A 16,778-nucleotide genomic window follows, 5' to 3' on the forward strand; every position below is an offset into this window, starting at 1 on the left:
CCCAGTCAATTAATCTTTGACGAAGCAAAGGCAGAATTATGGAGGAAAGAAAATTTTTCAACAAATGGTGCTGGCACATGTGGACATCAAAATACAAAGAAAATGAATCTAGACTCGGAATTTAAATCCTTCACAAAAGTGACTTGAATATGCAATACATGTACTAAAGATCTGTTATCCAGGGATCCCTGGGTGGCGCAGCGGTTTAGCGCCTGCCTTTGGCCCAGGGCACGATCCTGGAGACCCGGGATCGAATCCCACATCAGGCTCCCGGTGCATGGAGCCTGCTTCTCCCTCTGCCTTTGTCTCTGCCTCTCTCTCTCTCTCTCTCTCTCTCTGTGACTATCATAAATAAATAAAAATTTAAAAAAAAAAGAGATCTGTTATCCAAAATATACAAAAAACCTCTTCAAAATCAACAATAAGAAAACCAAAACCAGATTAAAATGTGGCTGAAGACCTTCATAGATATTTTACCACAGAAGATATACTGATGGTTAAGTAACCACACAAAAAGAGATTCATGCTACGTTTATGAGATAGCACTTTAAATTAAGACAAAAAATAAATTAAGATGAGATACTACAATACAAATATTAGAATAGCCACAATCTGGAACACTGACAATACCAAATGCTGGTGAGGATATGGAGCAAGAGGAAATCTCATTCACTGCTGAAAGAGCTTGGCAGTTTCTTATTAGAACTAAACACACCATATTATACAATCCATTAATCACATTCCTTGCTATCTACTCAAATGAATCGAAAATTTCTGTCTGTATAAAAATCTACACATGGATGTTTAAAGCAGCTTTATTCCTAAATGCCAAAACCTGGAAACAACCAAGATGCTTTTCAGTAGGTGAATAGATAAATACACTGTGGTATGTCCAGACAATGGAATATTATTCAGCCCTAAAAAATGAACTACCAAGCCACAAAGACATGGAGAAAACTTAAATGCATATTACTAAGTGAAAGAAACCAATCTGAAAAAGCTATATGCTGCATGATTCCCAATGACATTGAAAAAAGCAAAAATAGAGATAGTAGAAAGATCTGTGATTGCCCCAGAAGTTAGGGTGGGGGAGTGGTGACTAGGTGGCGCACACAGGATTTTTAGAGAAGTGAAACTATTCTGCATGATAACTAAAATGGTGGGTAATTGTTATTACACATTTGTCAAATCCTATAGAACATACAACACCAAGAGTGAACCTTAATGGAAACTATGACTTTGGGTGACAATGATGGGTCAGAGTAGGTTCACTGATTATAAAAAAAAAAATGATTATCACTTGGACAGTTATTGATAGTGGAGGAGGCTGTGAATATATGAGGACAGTGGGCACGTGGGTATTCTCTGTACTTTCTACTTAATTTTACTGTGAACCTGAAACTGCTCTAAAAAATGACATTCATTAGTTAAAAAAAAAAATGAATCTAGATACTCCTTACACTTAAAAAAAAAATTAACTCTAATGAACCACAGACTTAAATGTAAAATTCAAAGCTACAAAACTTTTAGAAGATAACATAGGAAAGATGACCTTGGATTTGGTGATGAATTTTTAGATATGACATCAAAAGCACAATCCATGAAAGATCAAGTAAGTTGTGCTTCATTAAAAGTCAAAACTTCTGCTCTATGAAAAACACTGTTAAGAGAATGAAAAGACAGGCTCCAGATTGGAAGAAATATTTGCAAAATAACTAACATCACAGAGTGTGTTTTCTGATCATAAGGGAGTCAATCTCAGAACCACAGAAAACCAGAGTCCAATACAGTTCAGATGCCATCGGGCTGGTGGTAAATAAAAGCATGCCCTCTGAAAAATGGACTCCGAGTGTATTCCTCCTCAGAAAGGTTCTAAAACTACTCTCAATGTAGTTGAAACATTAACTGAATCAAAATTCTTTTCCATAATTATATTCTTAGATTGCAATAATAGCAAATGAACAATGTTATAAACTGTATTTAAAAAACACATTTGCAGGGTAGCCTCGGTGGCTTAGCAGTTTAGCGCCGCCTTCAGCCCAGGGCGTGATCCTGGAGACCCGCGATCGAGTCCCATGTCGGGTTCCCTGCGTGGAGTCTGTTTCTGCCTCTCTCTCTCTCTCTCTCTAATAAATAAATAAAATCTTAAAAAAAAAAAAAACCACATTTGCAGTAATCTGATTTATAAACCAATTTTTAGGACACCATATATTAAACTGAGACTACGGTTTTATTACATAAAATGAACATCTTACCTTCTGATGGAGTGTCTAAAAGATTGGCATGCTTCGTTTTCACATGATTTTCCATATCTTGACTGCAATCTTCTATTCTTCCACAGAATGGACATTCGGGAGGACTATACACTGTTTCATAAATTGATCCTTTTATTTTAGATAGGTCACACTCTTTCTCCCTACTTTTAAGGAATTTTCTAGATTCAGTTAAGTTCTCCGAATAGGCTTTATGTTTTAAAGTGTCATCACTAGGCAGGCTTTGAGGTGAAGTTTTTGGATGATTAGATGCACAAGCTGAATGGACACTAGAATTAACTTCCATTCTACACTGCAAGGTGTTGTCCTTCCTGTTATCTGAAGTTCTAATTTGTATCGTATTGATCCTTTCAAAGCTTCTTTCTAGTTCATTTTGCTCAAAGTGAGCAGTTTCAATATGAAAACACATTTCATCATAATTCACACCTGACAACTTGCAAAATGGACATATAACTTCATTTTCCATGTGCACAATTAGAAGGTGAGCCTTCATGTCTGGTTCTGAGGTTACTGTTTCACCACAAATATCACAAGAAAGCATAGTACATCCGGTAGCTAGAAAAGAACATAATATTATTTTAAGTTTGAAAGGCCGAAGAGAAATGCATTCTATAAAATAATCTGAAACAAAGTTTTAACAAATATTTAAAACTGGATTATTTTGGTGATAGTCTGATGTACTTAACTATTCCTCAAATGTACACACCTCATTTTATAAATCTCAACCAAACTTTCTCTACTGAATTTTAAGTTTATGGTTTCAACAAAATAAAGGCGATAATAGTTCAACTTAAAAATAAATAGCTTTTAAAATGTTTAGAAAAGTGTGTCTCGTCTGAGGTAGAGAAAAAAAAATAATGTTCATAAAATTTCCCAAGTAAGACAAGTCAGTTATGAGAAAACTATAAGAAGAAATCTTATTAACTGATCTAAATACCGAAACTTAAAGTTGTTAACAATGGGGAGTGTAAATAAACACATCTTGGTACAGGAGTTAACAGTTAAAGAGCTTCAGATGGGTCGCCTGTGTGGCTCAGTTGTTGAGCATCTGCCTTTGGCTCAGGTCATGATCCTGGAGTCCCAGGATCGAGCCCCACATCGGGCTCCCGGCATGGAGCCTGCTTCTCTCTCTGCCTCTCTCTGTGTCTCTCATGAATAAATAAGTAAAATCTTAAAAAAAAAAAAGAGCCTCAGATTTATCAAAGTAATTTAAGTAACATTATTGTCATCCCATACGGAGGATTTGTCAGGTCACCAAAGCCAGAAAATGGTCAGCCAAAATGCTAACCCAGTTGGGCTCCAAACGCTGTTTTCTTGACGGAAAGAAAGAAAAAACAAACAAACAAACAAACAAACAAACAAAACAGAGTAACCATGGTAGGAAAGAGCACCGATTCTAGAACCAACTGGATTACAAACTCAGGTTTCAAAATGTTACGTAAAACAATCGCATCCACGTCTTTGAGGTTCGGTCTATAAAATGAATTGTACCAAAAATCTGCAGTCACTTTAGGGTTTTATGGACTAAGAAAGCACTGGGTACCGACAAAAGGCGCTTTTTGTTAAGAATCCTCAGAAAGCAACCACAGCCACAAACTTCCTACATCGTTCAGCCAAGGGCTACTTGAAAACAAACAGGAAGGGCGGCCCGGGTGGCTCAGAGGTTTAGCCCCCGCCTTCGGCCCAGGGCCTGATCCTGGAGGCCAGGGTTCGAGCCCCGCGTCGGGCTCCCTGCATGGAGCCTGCTTCTCCCTCTGCCTGTGTCTCTGCCTCTCTCTGTGTCTCACATGAATAAACAAAGTTTTTTAAAAAAAATGTGAAAACAAGTTTCTGACTCTAGAAGGAAATTCTCCCAACCCACCAAGGGTAAGAACGTCACGCCCAGTTTCTTCTCTTCCCGGGGCCAGACAGCGGCGGGCTCGGAGTGGGGGATGGGGGATGGGGGATGGGGGATGGGGGACGGGGGACGGGGGACGGGACCGCAGGTTCCTACCCGCCCGAAGGTCCGGCCGCGGCGGCACTGCCCCAGGCTTAGCTTCCTCTTCGGGTCCGCCGCCGGCGCCGTCCGGCTCTCCCGCACAGAAGGGCCCGTCCAAGGAAGAACCGACGCAGGCCCTCCCTACACCCAGAGATTCTCAGTTAACCAAGAAAAGAATCAGCGCCTCCAAAACACTCGAAATTCCATCACCACATTCAAAGAGCCTTTTCCTCTGTCCCCGCCTCCCGGAAGGAAAAGCCTCCCAGCCTGCACTGCTCCACGCTTCTCGGGGTCGTGGTGTCTTCTGGGAGTCGTAGTCTTTTGTATCCTCCGTTCAGGATGCTGACTACTAACGTACTAGGAGAGGCGCAGGAGGCTCTGAGAATTTCCAGAATGAAATCCTACGACGGTTTGTTTGTTTGTTTTCTTTTGTTTGTTTGTTTGTTTGTTTGTTTGTTTGTTTTTTTAGAACGATTGCAAGGACCACAGGAGGATGGTGTTTAGAAGCAGCCCAGGCTCTCGTGTATCTCAGGGGGCTTTGACTCCCTCCTGTAGAGAGGGAATCGCCTTCTCTCAGGCCCTGGAAATGTAGTCATCCTTCTTCTCTCCACTATCCTACCAATGCATTAGCCAAAATGGCAAATATGCTCTCCTTCCCGCATATTAAACTTGGGAGTATCCAATCCTCTCAGGACTTTCACCCTCATACTTTACACGACTCACACAAATGCAAGGATATATATATATACAAGTTCATGGCACTATTCCTTAAATTTTTTTGTACCATGAGTAGTTAAAAGCTGAAAACAACCTGAATATCCACAACGGAAGACTGGATATATTATGATATTTTCCTATAAGGGAATTTAGAGTTCTTAAGATGATTTTGTACCTCTAGATTTGTTGATAGGCAAATATATCCATGTCAGGTTTCTGAATAAACATTTAAATAAAAAATATCTCTAGTGCAATTCTATTTATGTAAAACTGCCTTTGAGTGTATGTGTGTTTTTGTTTGTGAATAAAGAAGGCTGAAGGCATATACTCCCAAATATTACTAGCAGTTGTCTCTTTTTAATAGGTTTTGAGGTATTCTCATTACACGAGTCCACAATGCCCTAGGGCCTGACTACCACGGTATATCAATAAAGGGCTTGTGATGCTACCATGTGCCAAAATCCAAACTGCTCTAGTTGGAAGATGACTAAGACAAGTTCTTGCCTCCAGGTTACAAGATGACATGCATCTTATTTTTAGGCCTCAGTTGTCGTTTCATTCGATAAATATATAATGAGTGTATATTCGAAATGCATTTCGCTTGGAACTAGGGCTGCAGCAGTAACCAAAATATTCAAAATGCAGGCTATTTGAAGCTTACACGCTCTTGAGGCAGAGAAAAACAAGTTAAACGAACTGATCGTGATAAGTGCTATGGGGAAAATAAAACTGGGTTATTTATAGGTAGTACTAACATAGTTAGAAAAGGTCTATCTGAGGAGCTGAGTGTGCTGCTAAATTTTGCACCAACAGAAGGTAGAACATTCAGGGCAAAGAAAATAAGAGCAAAGGCTGTAAGACTGAAGGAAAAAGAACATTTGTAACCTAAGTGTAATGTTCTAGAAGGAAGAGTGGTGGGGATCCCTGGGTGGCTCAGCGGTTTAGAGCCTGCCTTCAGCCCAGGGCGTGATTCTGGAGTCCCAGGATCAAGTCCCACATCGGGCTCCCTGCATGGAGCCTGCTTCTCCCTCTGCCTGTGTCTCTGCCTCTCTCTCTCCCTCTCTCTCTCTAATGAATAAATAAAATCTTTAAAAAAAATTAGAAGGAAGAGTGGTTACTATGGGACGTCAGAGTTGTGGGCAGGGGCCAAATAATGTAGGCTTTTGTAGAAAACTATTAGAATACTTAAATAGGAGAGTGGCATAATCTGATAATGTACAGTATATCTGGGGTTTTGTGCTTCAATATGGCAGACTAACCATGTACATTTATATTCCCTGCCTCTCAAAATCTACTAAAATGACTTAGAAGAATAAAAATAATAAAAGTAAATGCTAATGAGATTTTAGCAACATTTAAAAGCTAGAAAAAGGACAGATGAGTAGTAACTAACTTGGCTAAGAAGTCAACAAAAACTAATCAGTTTAAACAAAAGAATTCTGGAAATGTTCACAAATTAAAGACTAGATACTCCTGAAAAACATACTAAAACTGGGCCTGAAGAGAGGAATAGTCTGCTGAAAAGTCTGAATAAGGAGCAGTTAGAACCCCACTTCCGGATTTCCTCCATAACCAGGGTGCCAAGTTACCTTTCCTTTTAAGACAGAAGGCTACAGGTTTGATTTCATGAAGAAACTGAATCAGAAAGACTATAAAGTCAGAAATGCACAGCTAAGAGGGGTGTCAAGGTGTTAGACTATAAGTGGGTAATAGTGAAAGCTAAATACTGAATTATGAGGCCATTTTAACCCCCATCACATTCTGATGTCTGATATGTGCCCTCCAGACAGGAAATTAAAAGATTCTTCTCCAGGGAAAATCATTGGTCTGAGAGAAAAGATCTACAGATAAAGGCTTTTAGATAGTTCTCCAATGAAACAGCCAAAGTCTCATGTTATTACTCTGTAGGGAGGCCAATAATGGGCAAGTAAACCCTCGTCTGATAACCAAGTTTACAGTAGTTTTCTTTAGTGTCTCACTCTTAAATATGAATAGATGCTCAACGATCACCAAGCATTAGTGTATGGTGGTGGCAGGAAAGATGAAACCCAATACGATCATAAAGGAGAAGAACTGGGCAGCCCGGGTGGCTCAGCGGCTTAGCGCTGCCTTTGGCCAGGGCCTGATCCTGGAGCCTCGGGATCGAGTCCCACGTCGGGTTCCCTGCATGGAGCCTGCTTCTCCCTCTGCCTGTGTCTCCGCCTCTCTCTCTCTCTCTCTCATGAATAAATAAATAAAATCTTTAAAAAGAAAAGAAAAAACTGTGAAGAATCAGAGACAATGAATGAAAAAGAAAAAAGTACTTTAAGGAAACCACAATTAATATCTTCAGAGAGACAAAAAAAAAGATATTTAATTCCTGATTCAAAAATAGGAAATAGCTCTTGGGATTAAAAATACAATAGCAGAATTTAATAATACAATAGCAGAATCTATCTACCTCTCAATCTATCTATCTCAACCTACCTCTATCTATCTATCTATCGTCTATCTATCTATCTATCTATTTATCTATCTATCTATCTCTATTTCAATCCAGAGCTGGAAGATAAGCCAAGAAATTTTTCAGCAAACAGAACAAGATAGAAAACAGGATCTTCATAGGGGCAGAAATGATGTGTTCTTTATCTTCTATATTCCGTGCCCAGCATCGCATCTGGAAAAGTCTCTTTCAATGCTGTTGAACCCCAGGCTGGATTACAAAGTTTCTGTGTCACACTAATTTAGAATTCCTTATTTGCAACTATTCATCCGTCAGGGACTTTTTGCCAGAATTCACAGATGTCATAGAATCCGAAGTTTAAACGGCAAAATTGAAACCCGTGAACGAGCAGGACGCACAGGAAGCGGTTAATGCAGCTGAAGCCGCCGAGCCTCCCCGGTGGAGCCCCACGAGGTTGCATTTTCCGTCGTGCACCCCCAGCGCGGCTCTACTATTCGGTGACAGCGCCCGGCGCCGCTTAGGCTCCCCATCCACACCACCTTGAAGGATGAATGACTGAATCTGCAAACGCAACCCACGCTTGAGTGTGAATGGAGGGGAGCTCGCGCGGAGGACGAGGTCGGGAGGACACGCGGCTGCCACCGCGCGCGCTCCCGGCTGACACCCGGGAGGCGGGGCGGGGGGCGGGGCAGATGCGGGCCACGCCCCTTGAGGGGTGGAGCTAGGCCGCTCGCTTGCGTGCAAGGGCTTCTGGGAGCCGAGCCTCGGGGTCTCGGGGAAGGGGCGCCGGGAGCCGCCATCTTGAGCTGCCGGCTTGGTCGCTGCGCTCGACGCTGGGGGCGGAGTGGCGGCCCCGCGGTTACCTGCAGCGGACGCCGCCGCCGGGAACTGGGCAGTTAAGACGCCGGCTAGAGTGCCACGTTAATGGGTAAGTCGGGGGCGGGCAGGCCAGGTTGGGTGAGAACCCCGGGCCAGGTCCCTTTGGGAGTTACAGGGTCCAGGGGCCACCGTTACTTGCCCCTTTGCTGGCGGAGGCTCGAGGACAGGCCGTGCTGCCGGGTATCGGGGTTCCGCCCCGCCCCCCGGTGTACCGCGGGGAGACCGCGGGGGCGTGGCCGCCGGACCCGGTGTTCGCTGCCGCGAAGGTGCGGGAACGCAGAGCCTCGCAGGCGGGAGGAGCCCTGCGGGCCGAGCCGGTGCCGCCGCCCCGGGCCTGGGCCCCGATTCTCGGTACGAGGGCTGGTCGGACGTCGCTCGCTCCCGGGACGCGGCGTCTGCGTGGCTCAGGCAGCGCGTTACGAGTTCCCCGGGGCCCGGAATCCGGCCCGGGTGGTGGCCCCGGGGGCCTACTTGCCGCACGGTCGCGGCGCGCCAGGTGCAGGTGCAGGTGCCCCGGGGCGGGGGGGGGGGGGGGGGGCTCCTGTCCACGCCGGCAAGGGTGGGTGGGTTACATGCTTCTCTCTGATGGCCTGTCATCTGCCTCCCCTCCCAAGATGGAAATTTAATAGGTGTTTTCCTCGGCGGTGCCTAGGAGATGAAGGATCCGAAAGCTATGAAACGGTATAGTGATGCTTCAAAAGACTAGGACATCGGCATTTACACTTAGGCTTTTAAAACATTTTTTTTTTTTTTTCTCCCCAAGAGAACGGACCTCTGACCTGGTGTCTCTTAATTACAACGCTCGGTGATTCTTATTCTGTAGGGAAGCGACTTTTCTTGGTAAACAAGGTTCAGCTGTGTCTCGTCTTCGCTGCCTGTTCGGTTGTCGGGGCTCTAGTCGGCAGGCAGGCTCCCCGTCTTGTGCCGATGTTAAATATTTTTTTTTTTTTTTTTTTTTTTTTTTTTGCTGCTAGGCACCCAAACCCGTAGGAATGGAGGCTTTTTTTTAGGGGCATGAGAAATTCGGTTGATAAATAGAAGAAGTTCAAATTCCAGTTACTTTCCCAGCCTCAAGCCAGTATTTTCAAAGAGCTAAGTGAAGGAAAAAAATAAGCTTATGACTGAAAATAAAAGGAAATCCTTTGTGCAACCTCGAAGTATGTGAATGTCATTTTTTCTTTTTGAAATCAGTTGTATGAGGGGCACCTGGGTGGCTCAGTGGTTGAGCGCCTTGGGCTCAGGGCGTGATCCAGGGGTCCTTGGGATCCAGCCCCCCACCCCCATCGGGCTCCCTGCAGGGAGCCTGCTTCTCCCTCTCTGTGTCTCTCATGAATAAATAAAATCTTTTTAAAAAATAATTTGTATGAGATAGCAAAGATAGAAAAGGGAACAATCCTGTTGGGCCAGGCACCTTTAAGAGATGACTTTTCTTGGACTTGTCCGGTTTAAAGCAACTGCAGTGAGGATGCAGGTGTTCAGTAAGAAGTTAGTACTATATCCGAAAAGGAAACCAATGATTCATGAGTTGTTGGGAGTAGATTTTATTTGGTTGACATATTTATATTCAAGGTTTTATTTTTTTTATAAATTTATTTTTTATTGGTGTTCAATTTGCCAACATACAGAATAACATCCAGTGCTCATCCCATCAAGTGCCCCCCTCAGTGCTGGTCACCCAGTCACCACCACCTCCCCCCCCACCTCACCTCCCCTTCCACCACCCCTCGTTCGTTTCCCAGAGTTAGGAGTCTCTCATGTTCTGTCTCCCTCTCTGATATTTCCCACTCTTTTTTTCTCCTTTCCTCTTTATTCCCTTTCACTATTTTTTATATTCCCCAAATGTATATTCATGGTTTTAATTGTGGTCACCTAGAATAATGGTCTTAGAAGTACTAGTGTTGAGTGTGTAGGTTGGGGAGGCACAAGGTGATTGAATCAAATGTGGGGAGAAGATATTAGAAATTGTTTCTTTACCTTTTAAAACTATTCCCTTTTTAAAAAAACTTTTGTTAATTTTATAATGGGATGGAATTTTAGCCTAGAAATACTTGTATATAAATAAATGTGGGGATGAATGCACTAATATATTTTGCATACATGAGGATATGTGATCAAAAACAATTAGAGGGGATCCCTGGGTGGCGCAGCGGTTTGGCGCCTGCCTTTGGCCCAGGGCGCGATCCTGGAGACCCGGGATCGAATCCCACGTCGGGCTCCCGGTGCATGGAGCCTGCTTCTCCCTCTCCCTCTGCCTGTGTCTCTGCCTCTCTCTCTCTCTGTGTGACTGTCATAAATAAAAAAAAAAATTAAAAAAAAAATTAGAGGCCAGTGACCTGGAAAAGCCTAATGTTGTAGGTGATAAATACTAAGATGCTTATTGCTGTGAACATTTCATTTTGCTAAAATGTTTTATACTTATTGAGCGTAATGCAACAAGTAATGTTGAAGCCCAGTTTGCTCTGCAGTGAACTTATCTCTGTTTTTCTCTTCCCAGAGCCTAAACTCTTATTAATAAAACAATTTTTATATATGAAATGCTTAGAGAATAATGCTGAACATTGTTATTATTAATAAAGTTAGATTGAGCTGTTTCTAATGATAAGTATTTGTAGGTCCACAGTATTGTTGCAATCCATTCATTAAATCCTTTGAAAGAAGGATTTTCGTCAATTATAAATGCACTTTAATTGCTAGAATATACATGTGATAGGTTCAAAGACAGAGAGTACCTCTTAAATCATTCTGAAGTGCTCAGCCTATTCCATTCTACTTTTAGCTCCACCTATAATGAAATTTTTCTGTCTTTACCAGTGACCTAATTATCACATCTTTTGCCTCATGTGGTATTTAGCTTATTGTTGGAACTTGTATTCGTTCAATGAATCAATGAATGAATAAATTGAGTGACTTATTTTTAGTGCTACTACAAATGAAATACTCCTTTGTCTTTTGAATTCCCTTCTCTTTCAGGACTCTTACTTCTGATTATCTTATTCCTCTGACCTATTTCTTTTGGTTTCCTTTGCTCTTTCCTTTTCCCAATCGAAGGTAAACGTTCTCAAGATTTCTCCCTTGGCCATCTCTCTTTTATAGCTCTGCATGATCTTGGGTGATCAGTTTGGACTCTTCATCAGTTTTGACCCTATTTTTTAACCATCTATAGGTCTTAATCTCCTGTATGTGCCCTAAGTATTAATAAGTATATAATTATAACATCTTTAAAATGAAAATTACTATACATCTAGTAGAATGGCTACAATTAACAACAAAATTCTGACAATACCAAGTGTAGACAGAACACAGAGCAACAGGAAGTCTTATACATTGCTGGTGGAAATGCAGAATGGTACAATACTCTGCAATTTCTTATAAAAAATGAAGCATACACTTGCCATATTATCTATCAATCCTACTTCTAAATATTTACCTGAAGAGAAATGAAAACCTATATTTACACAAAAACCTGCATGTAAATATTTATAACAGATTTCTTTATAACTGCACTAAACTAGAAACAACCTAAATGTCCTTCAACTAATGAGTGGATAAACTGGAATATCTATGCAATAAGGTACTACTCAACTATAAGAAGGAATAAATTGTCAATATATGCCAACAGTATGGATCACACAAATACACTGTGCTAAATAAAATAAGCCAATTTAAGAACATTTTGCATTTCCAATTTCGCTAATTTAAGCCAAAGTAAGACTTCTGTTATTAATCCATTTATGTGAAATTCAGGAAAAGTCAGAACACTGAAGATGGAGAACCCAATCAGTGGTTACCAGGTGTTAAGGGTGGGAGAAGGGTTAATAGGAGCAGCAACCAGGTTTTTTAGGGAACATGGAGCTATTCTGTATCTTTATTGCCTGTGCATTTGTCAAACTCATAGAACTTTATACCAAAAGAGTGATATTTTTACTGTATATAAATTAAAAAAATAAAACAATTTTTTGCTTTCATCTCAAAACAAGCTCAAAAACAAGTAAGCAATCAAACAAAACCATCGCTCTGATACTCCATCTTTATTCCCTGTCTTATTTTGTTGCTGTACTGAAATATCTCAAGCTAAAAACCATGGAGTCATTCTAAGCTACTTTTTCTTCTTCACCACATATTCCTTACATTTATTTGGTCTCTGATTCTTATTGAATCAGTTCTGCAATGTTTCTGTAATCAGCCAGTCTTCTACATTTCCAGTTAAGCTACTGTTTTAGTTCAGTTCTTTATCATCAAAGTTTGAAACAATCTCTTTAATTTTTAAAATTTCTTTACTCAGGATCAAGTCCAAATTTCTCAACTTGATTTCAGGAACCATATGTGTTGTTAGTTACCTTTCTATCTAGCTTTATCTCCTGCCTTTTCTCCCACAAATCTTTTTTGTTCAGGCATACTTAATTTCTTACCGTTTTATGTTTATGCCAGTCTTCTGTAAGAATGCTGCCTTTGCATATATTCCCTCTGCTTGAAATGCTTATTCCTTCCCTTTTCTCTCTTCATCCTCTTCTCTGGCAAATTCTTGCTCTTTTAAGATAAATTTCAGAGCTCCTTTAGCTCCTTAATTAGTTGCTATATCTTCTGTGCTCTTACAGGATTTAATGCATATGTTTTATTGTATAATTAGTTTATCTTCAACATCAGAAATGGCAGATAAATGCCAGCCTTTTCTTCTGTTTATTTTATAAGCATTAATTGATCACGAACATTCTCTCTGGTTTCCAAAAGTAAAATTATCACATTATTTTATTTTTTTATTTTTGTAAAGATTGTATTTGACAGAGAGCACAAGCAGAGGGAGGGAGAAGTAGGTTCCCCTCGAAGCAGAGAGGCTGATGTAGGGGTTGATCCCAGGACCCTGGGTCATGACCCGAGCCGAAGGCAGATGCTTAACTGACTGAGCCACTCAGGCGTGCCTATCACGTTATTTTAAATGGAAAATGTTATATAAAGTATTGTAAACATACTTGTAAGGAAGTTTATGTAAATGTTAATGTTTTAAAATACATTTATATTAAAACTACTTAAAAATAAAGTATACAAGTATTTCAGTATTTAAAAAGAAGTAATTATACAGTAGTACTGCAAATTAGTATTGCAGTCATGACTGAATTCATGACCCATGGAGCCTTAGTTCTGAAGTAAACGAAAGCAGCCAGACCCCCCAAAATGTTTGAGGTCTGCTTATTGAAGCCTAATACCATATTCCATTGAAAATAAGATCTTGCCAGGAGCTGTAGTATAGAAGCTTTCTACCCAACTATTTCATGATTGATTATATCCTAGCTGACAATGATGTTAAGATGCGTCCCACTTCAGAAAGATCAAAACACCAGGCACTGGGGAGTGCATCTTAAAATCAGTGAAGTTAGGGTCAATGACTTTATCTGTATTAAAACCAAAATCCATTATTTGATAGTTTAGTCCAAAAATATTTTGATCTTTTTGTTTCCATTTTGATATGGGAATGAGGGAACATATTCTTTATACATAATTTTAAGAATTAATTTTGTCTGTCTATTTAAGCCGTAAGCATGAACTTAGTTTTCCTTGAGTAGACATCTCATGTTGTTTTGAGAATTGTCAGTATGTTTTTTCTTCTCTCCTACCCTTAAGATGCCATGGCTAGTCCAGGGAAAGATAACTATAGGATGAAAAGTTATAAGAATAAAGCCCTAAATCCCCAAGAGATGCGTAGACGAAGAGAAGAAGAAGGAATACAACTTCGAAAACAAAAAAGGGAAGAGCAGGTAGGTGTCTTAAAATATTTAATTCTGTGTAACACAGAAACGTCATTATATAGATTTTAGAAGTTACATTATTATTGCTTATTTTTAGATAACTTAAAATGAAAAAATATTTTTAGGAGATTGAATAAATCTATTCTTTATTAGACTACAGGAATAATTCATGAATCAGAATCCTATGCTATTTTTAATCACTGAGAGGAATAGCTTTTCTGTTTTATTGATAAACATTTTATGTTCATCATGTTTTATCCCAGTGTTAAGGAATTTCTTACTCTTGAGCCTATTTAGATCACTTCCATTTGTCATTATAAAATTTGACAAAAACATTACTTTCGTTTGTTGCTTTGTGATTTTCACAGTTCTTGCTCCTAAGTTAATTACAGTCTTCTTCCTATGCCACTCATACTGTTCCTTCTATAGTCTCATTAGCCAGCTAGCTCTCCTAGCCTTCTGTGTTTTGAACTTTGTATATGTGACATAAGGAACGGACAAATCATTTAAAAGAGTATATCTCAACATTTTTCATTCCAAGATATACTTAAATTTAGAAGTATATATAAGTAATTAAGAGGGTTTAGTCCTCACGTGCATGAATTAAAATTAATGTATAGGAAGGACTAGCAAATAATAAAAAGTAGGGAAAGTCCTCCTCTTTTAGATATACGATTTATCATCTCCCTATCTATAGTATCTAACACAGTCCTTACTATCAGTCCCTGCTATAATATAGTAAAGACTCAAAAAAAGTCTGTTGAGTAAATGATTAGAAAGAAATGTATACTGGTTAAAGAAGAGCAGTATTTCTTCAGCTATCAAAAAGAATATACCAGATTTTTTTTGTATATTTTGATATAGGAAATGATCCATATATCCCCCTCAGTGACCTCACTATGCCTCATTCCTCTTTTTTTTCTTTATTTTTATTCATTCTTGAAATAATAAGGATAGGGCCATATTTCGTTGAGAGGTGTTCTCTATTCCTTAGTAATCTGCTATATGTTTGTTAATATATCGCATTATTTCTCCTATGTAACTAATTTGCTTTTTTATTAATATTTTCTTGGAAAAACTCTTAGACATCTCATATATCAGTGTGAGCATATGTGCTTTTTGAATGCTGTAAAATGTAAATGTGTACTCCACTTATGGGACCGGCCATTGGTAGAAGACCTGAGGTTAAGAACGACCCAAAGCAGTCTGTCTGCAGGATAAGAGCTAACCAAGCTCTTTGGAAAGTTCTAACTTTTCAAAGATAATTTAGGTTATCATGGTACAGTGATTGAGAAATACTATTTAGAATTTTAAATCATCAGTTTGTTTTGTTCACTTAAATAAAAAATATAATTCTATGGGAATTCAGTGTTTTATGGAAAGCCCAGTGTATAAAGTGATTTCTTTTTATTACAGTTGTTCAAACGAAGAAATGTCTCTCTGCCCAGAAATGATGAATCTATGCTAGAAAGTCCTATCCAGGATCCAGATATCAGTTCCACTGTACCCATTCCAGAGGTAGGTATTATAAAAATGTTTTTCAAATTATACTTCATCAATGTTTCAGAGCTACTGAATATAGCAGTGATTATTCATGTAAAATATTTAAGTGATAAAGTATATTTTCTTTGTTTTAGGAAGAAGTTATCACCACAGATATGGTTCAGATGATATTTTCTAACAATGCTGATCAACAGCTAACAGCAACTCAGAAATTTAGAAAGCTACTTTCTAAAGGCAAGAATTGTTTTCAATTTGCTTATTTGATATTATAAGATTCTGTAATAGAGTTTTACTTATTAGATATTTTTTATTTTAAGGCATTTTCCTTGTCAGTAGGTCATTAGTTCTTAATTCTTCTTTAAAATGTATTTGTAGGGGGTCCCTGGGTGGCTCAGCGGTTTAGCGCCTGCCTTCAGCCCAGGGTGTGATCCTGGAGTCCCAGGATCAAGTCCCACGTCGGGCTTCCTGCAGAGAGCCTGTTTCTCCCTCTGCCTGTATCTCTGCCTCTCTCTCTCTGTCTCGCATGAATGAATAAATAAAATCTTTAAAAAAATAAAATAAAATGTACATGTAAATAGATCTATTTTTTTTAATAAAGTTTATTTAAATAAGCTCCATGGCCAATGTGAGTCTTAAACTCACAACTTCAAAATCAAGAATCACTTGCTGTAATGACAGAGCCAGTCAGGGAACCCTAAAGGAAGTATTTTTTAATCCTTTTTGTTTTATATATAGGGAACATTAACAGACAAGTTTCTGGAGAATCACGAGAGTATATTTTATGTTGAAGCCAAGGGAGGGAGAAAGAGTTGTTAGTACTGGATCCCTGGGTGGCTCAGCGGTTTGGCACCAGCCTTCAACCCAGGGTGTGATCCTGGAGACCCGGGATCAAGTCCCACATCAGGCTCCTTTCATGGAACCTGCTTCTCCCTCTGCTTGTGTCCCTGCCTCTCTGTCTCTCTGTCTCTCTTTTTCTCTGTGTCTCTCATGAATGAATGAATAAAATCTTAAAAAAAAAAAAAAAGAGTTGTTAGTACTTAGATTGCCAATAGCTGAAATATCTTGATTTTAATTTTGCATATCTTTGTTTTAAAATTTCCTAGAGATTTTATGATTCTTAAAAGCCTTCTGCATTTCATGAAAATTGATAAAGAATCCTACATAATCCAGTAGCATTTCTGTGAATAATGAATGATATCTGATGAAACAGAGTATCATTTGGCTGAGAAACATTAGAAAATGGT

The 16,778-nt window shown here is 39.6% G+C and overlaps 2 protein-coding genes across 4 annotated transcripts in view; one reads left to right on the forward strand and one right to left on the reverse strand.

The window, feature by feature from the left end:
- Positions 1-4,513, reverse strand: part of ZUP1 (zinc finger containing ubiquitin peptidase 1) — a 28,665-nt gene extending 24,152 nt beyond the window's left edge. The window contains exons 1-2 of one of the 2 annotated variants that reach the window (XM_038526633.1): positions 4,267-4,513; positions 2,256-2,828 (exon numbers count right to left, since the gene is read on the reverse strand). In XM_038526633.1, the coding sequence (XP_038382561.1) occupies positions 2,256-2,814 (559 nt within the window). In that variant the 5' untranslated portion in view covers positions 2,815-2,828; positions 4,267-4,513. The remainder of the gene's footprint in view (positions 1-2,255; positions 2,829-4,266) is intronic. The other variant, XM_038526634.1, reaches the window with a different exon arrangement.
- Positions 4,514-8,148: 3,635 nt separating this feature from the next.
- KPNA5 (karyopherin subunit alpha 5) overlaps positions 8,149-16,778 on the forward strand; it is a 42,703-nt gene continuing 34,073 nt past the window's right edge. The window contains exons 1-4 of one of the 2 annotated variants that reach the window (XM_038526635.1): positions 8,149-8,339; positions 13,907-14,040; positions 15,448-15,549; positions 15,669-15,768. In XM_038526635.1, the coding sequence (XP_038382563.1) occupies positions 8,336-8,339; positions 13,907-14,040; positions 15,448-15,549; positions 15,669-15,768 (340 nt within the window). In that variant the 5' untranslated portion in view covers positions 8,149-8,335. Of the gene's footprint in view, positions 8,340-8,947; positions 8,972-13,906; positions 14,041-15,447; positions 15,550-15,668; positions 15,769-16,778 lie in introns of those variants that run through there. The other variant, XM_038526636.1, reaches the window with a different exon arrangement.

The sequence above is a fragment of the Canis lupus genome, chromosome 1 (genome assembly GCF_011100685.1).
Source record: "Canis lupus familiaris isolate Mischka breed German Shepherd chromosome 1, alternate assembly UU_Cfam_GSD_1.0, whole genome shotgun sequence".
NCBI lineage: Eukaryota > Metazoa > Chordata > Mammalia > Carnivora > Canidae > Canis > Canis lupus.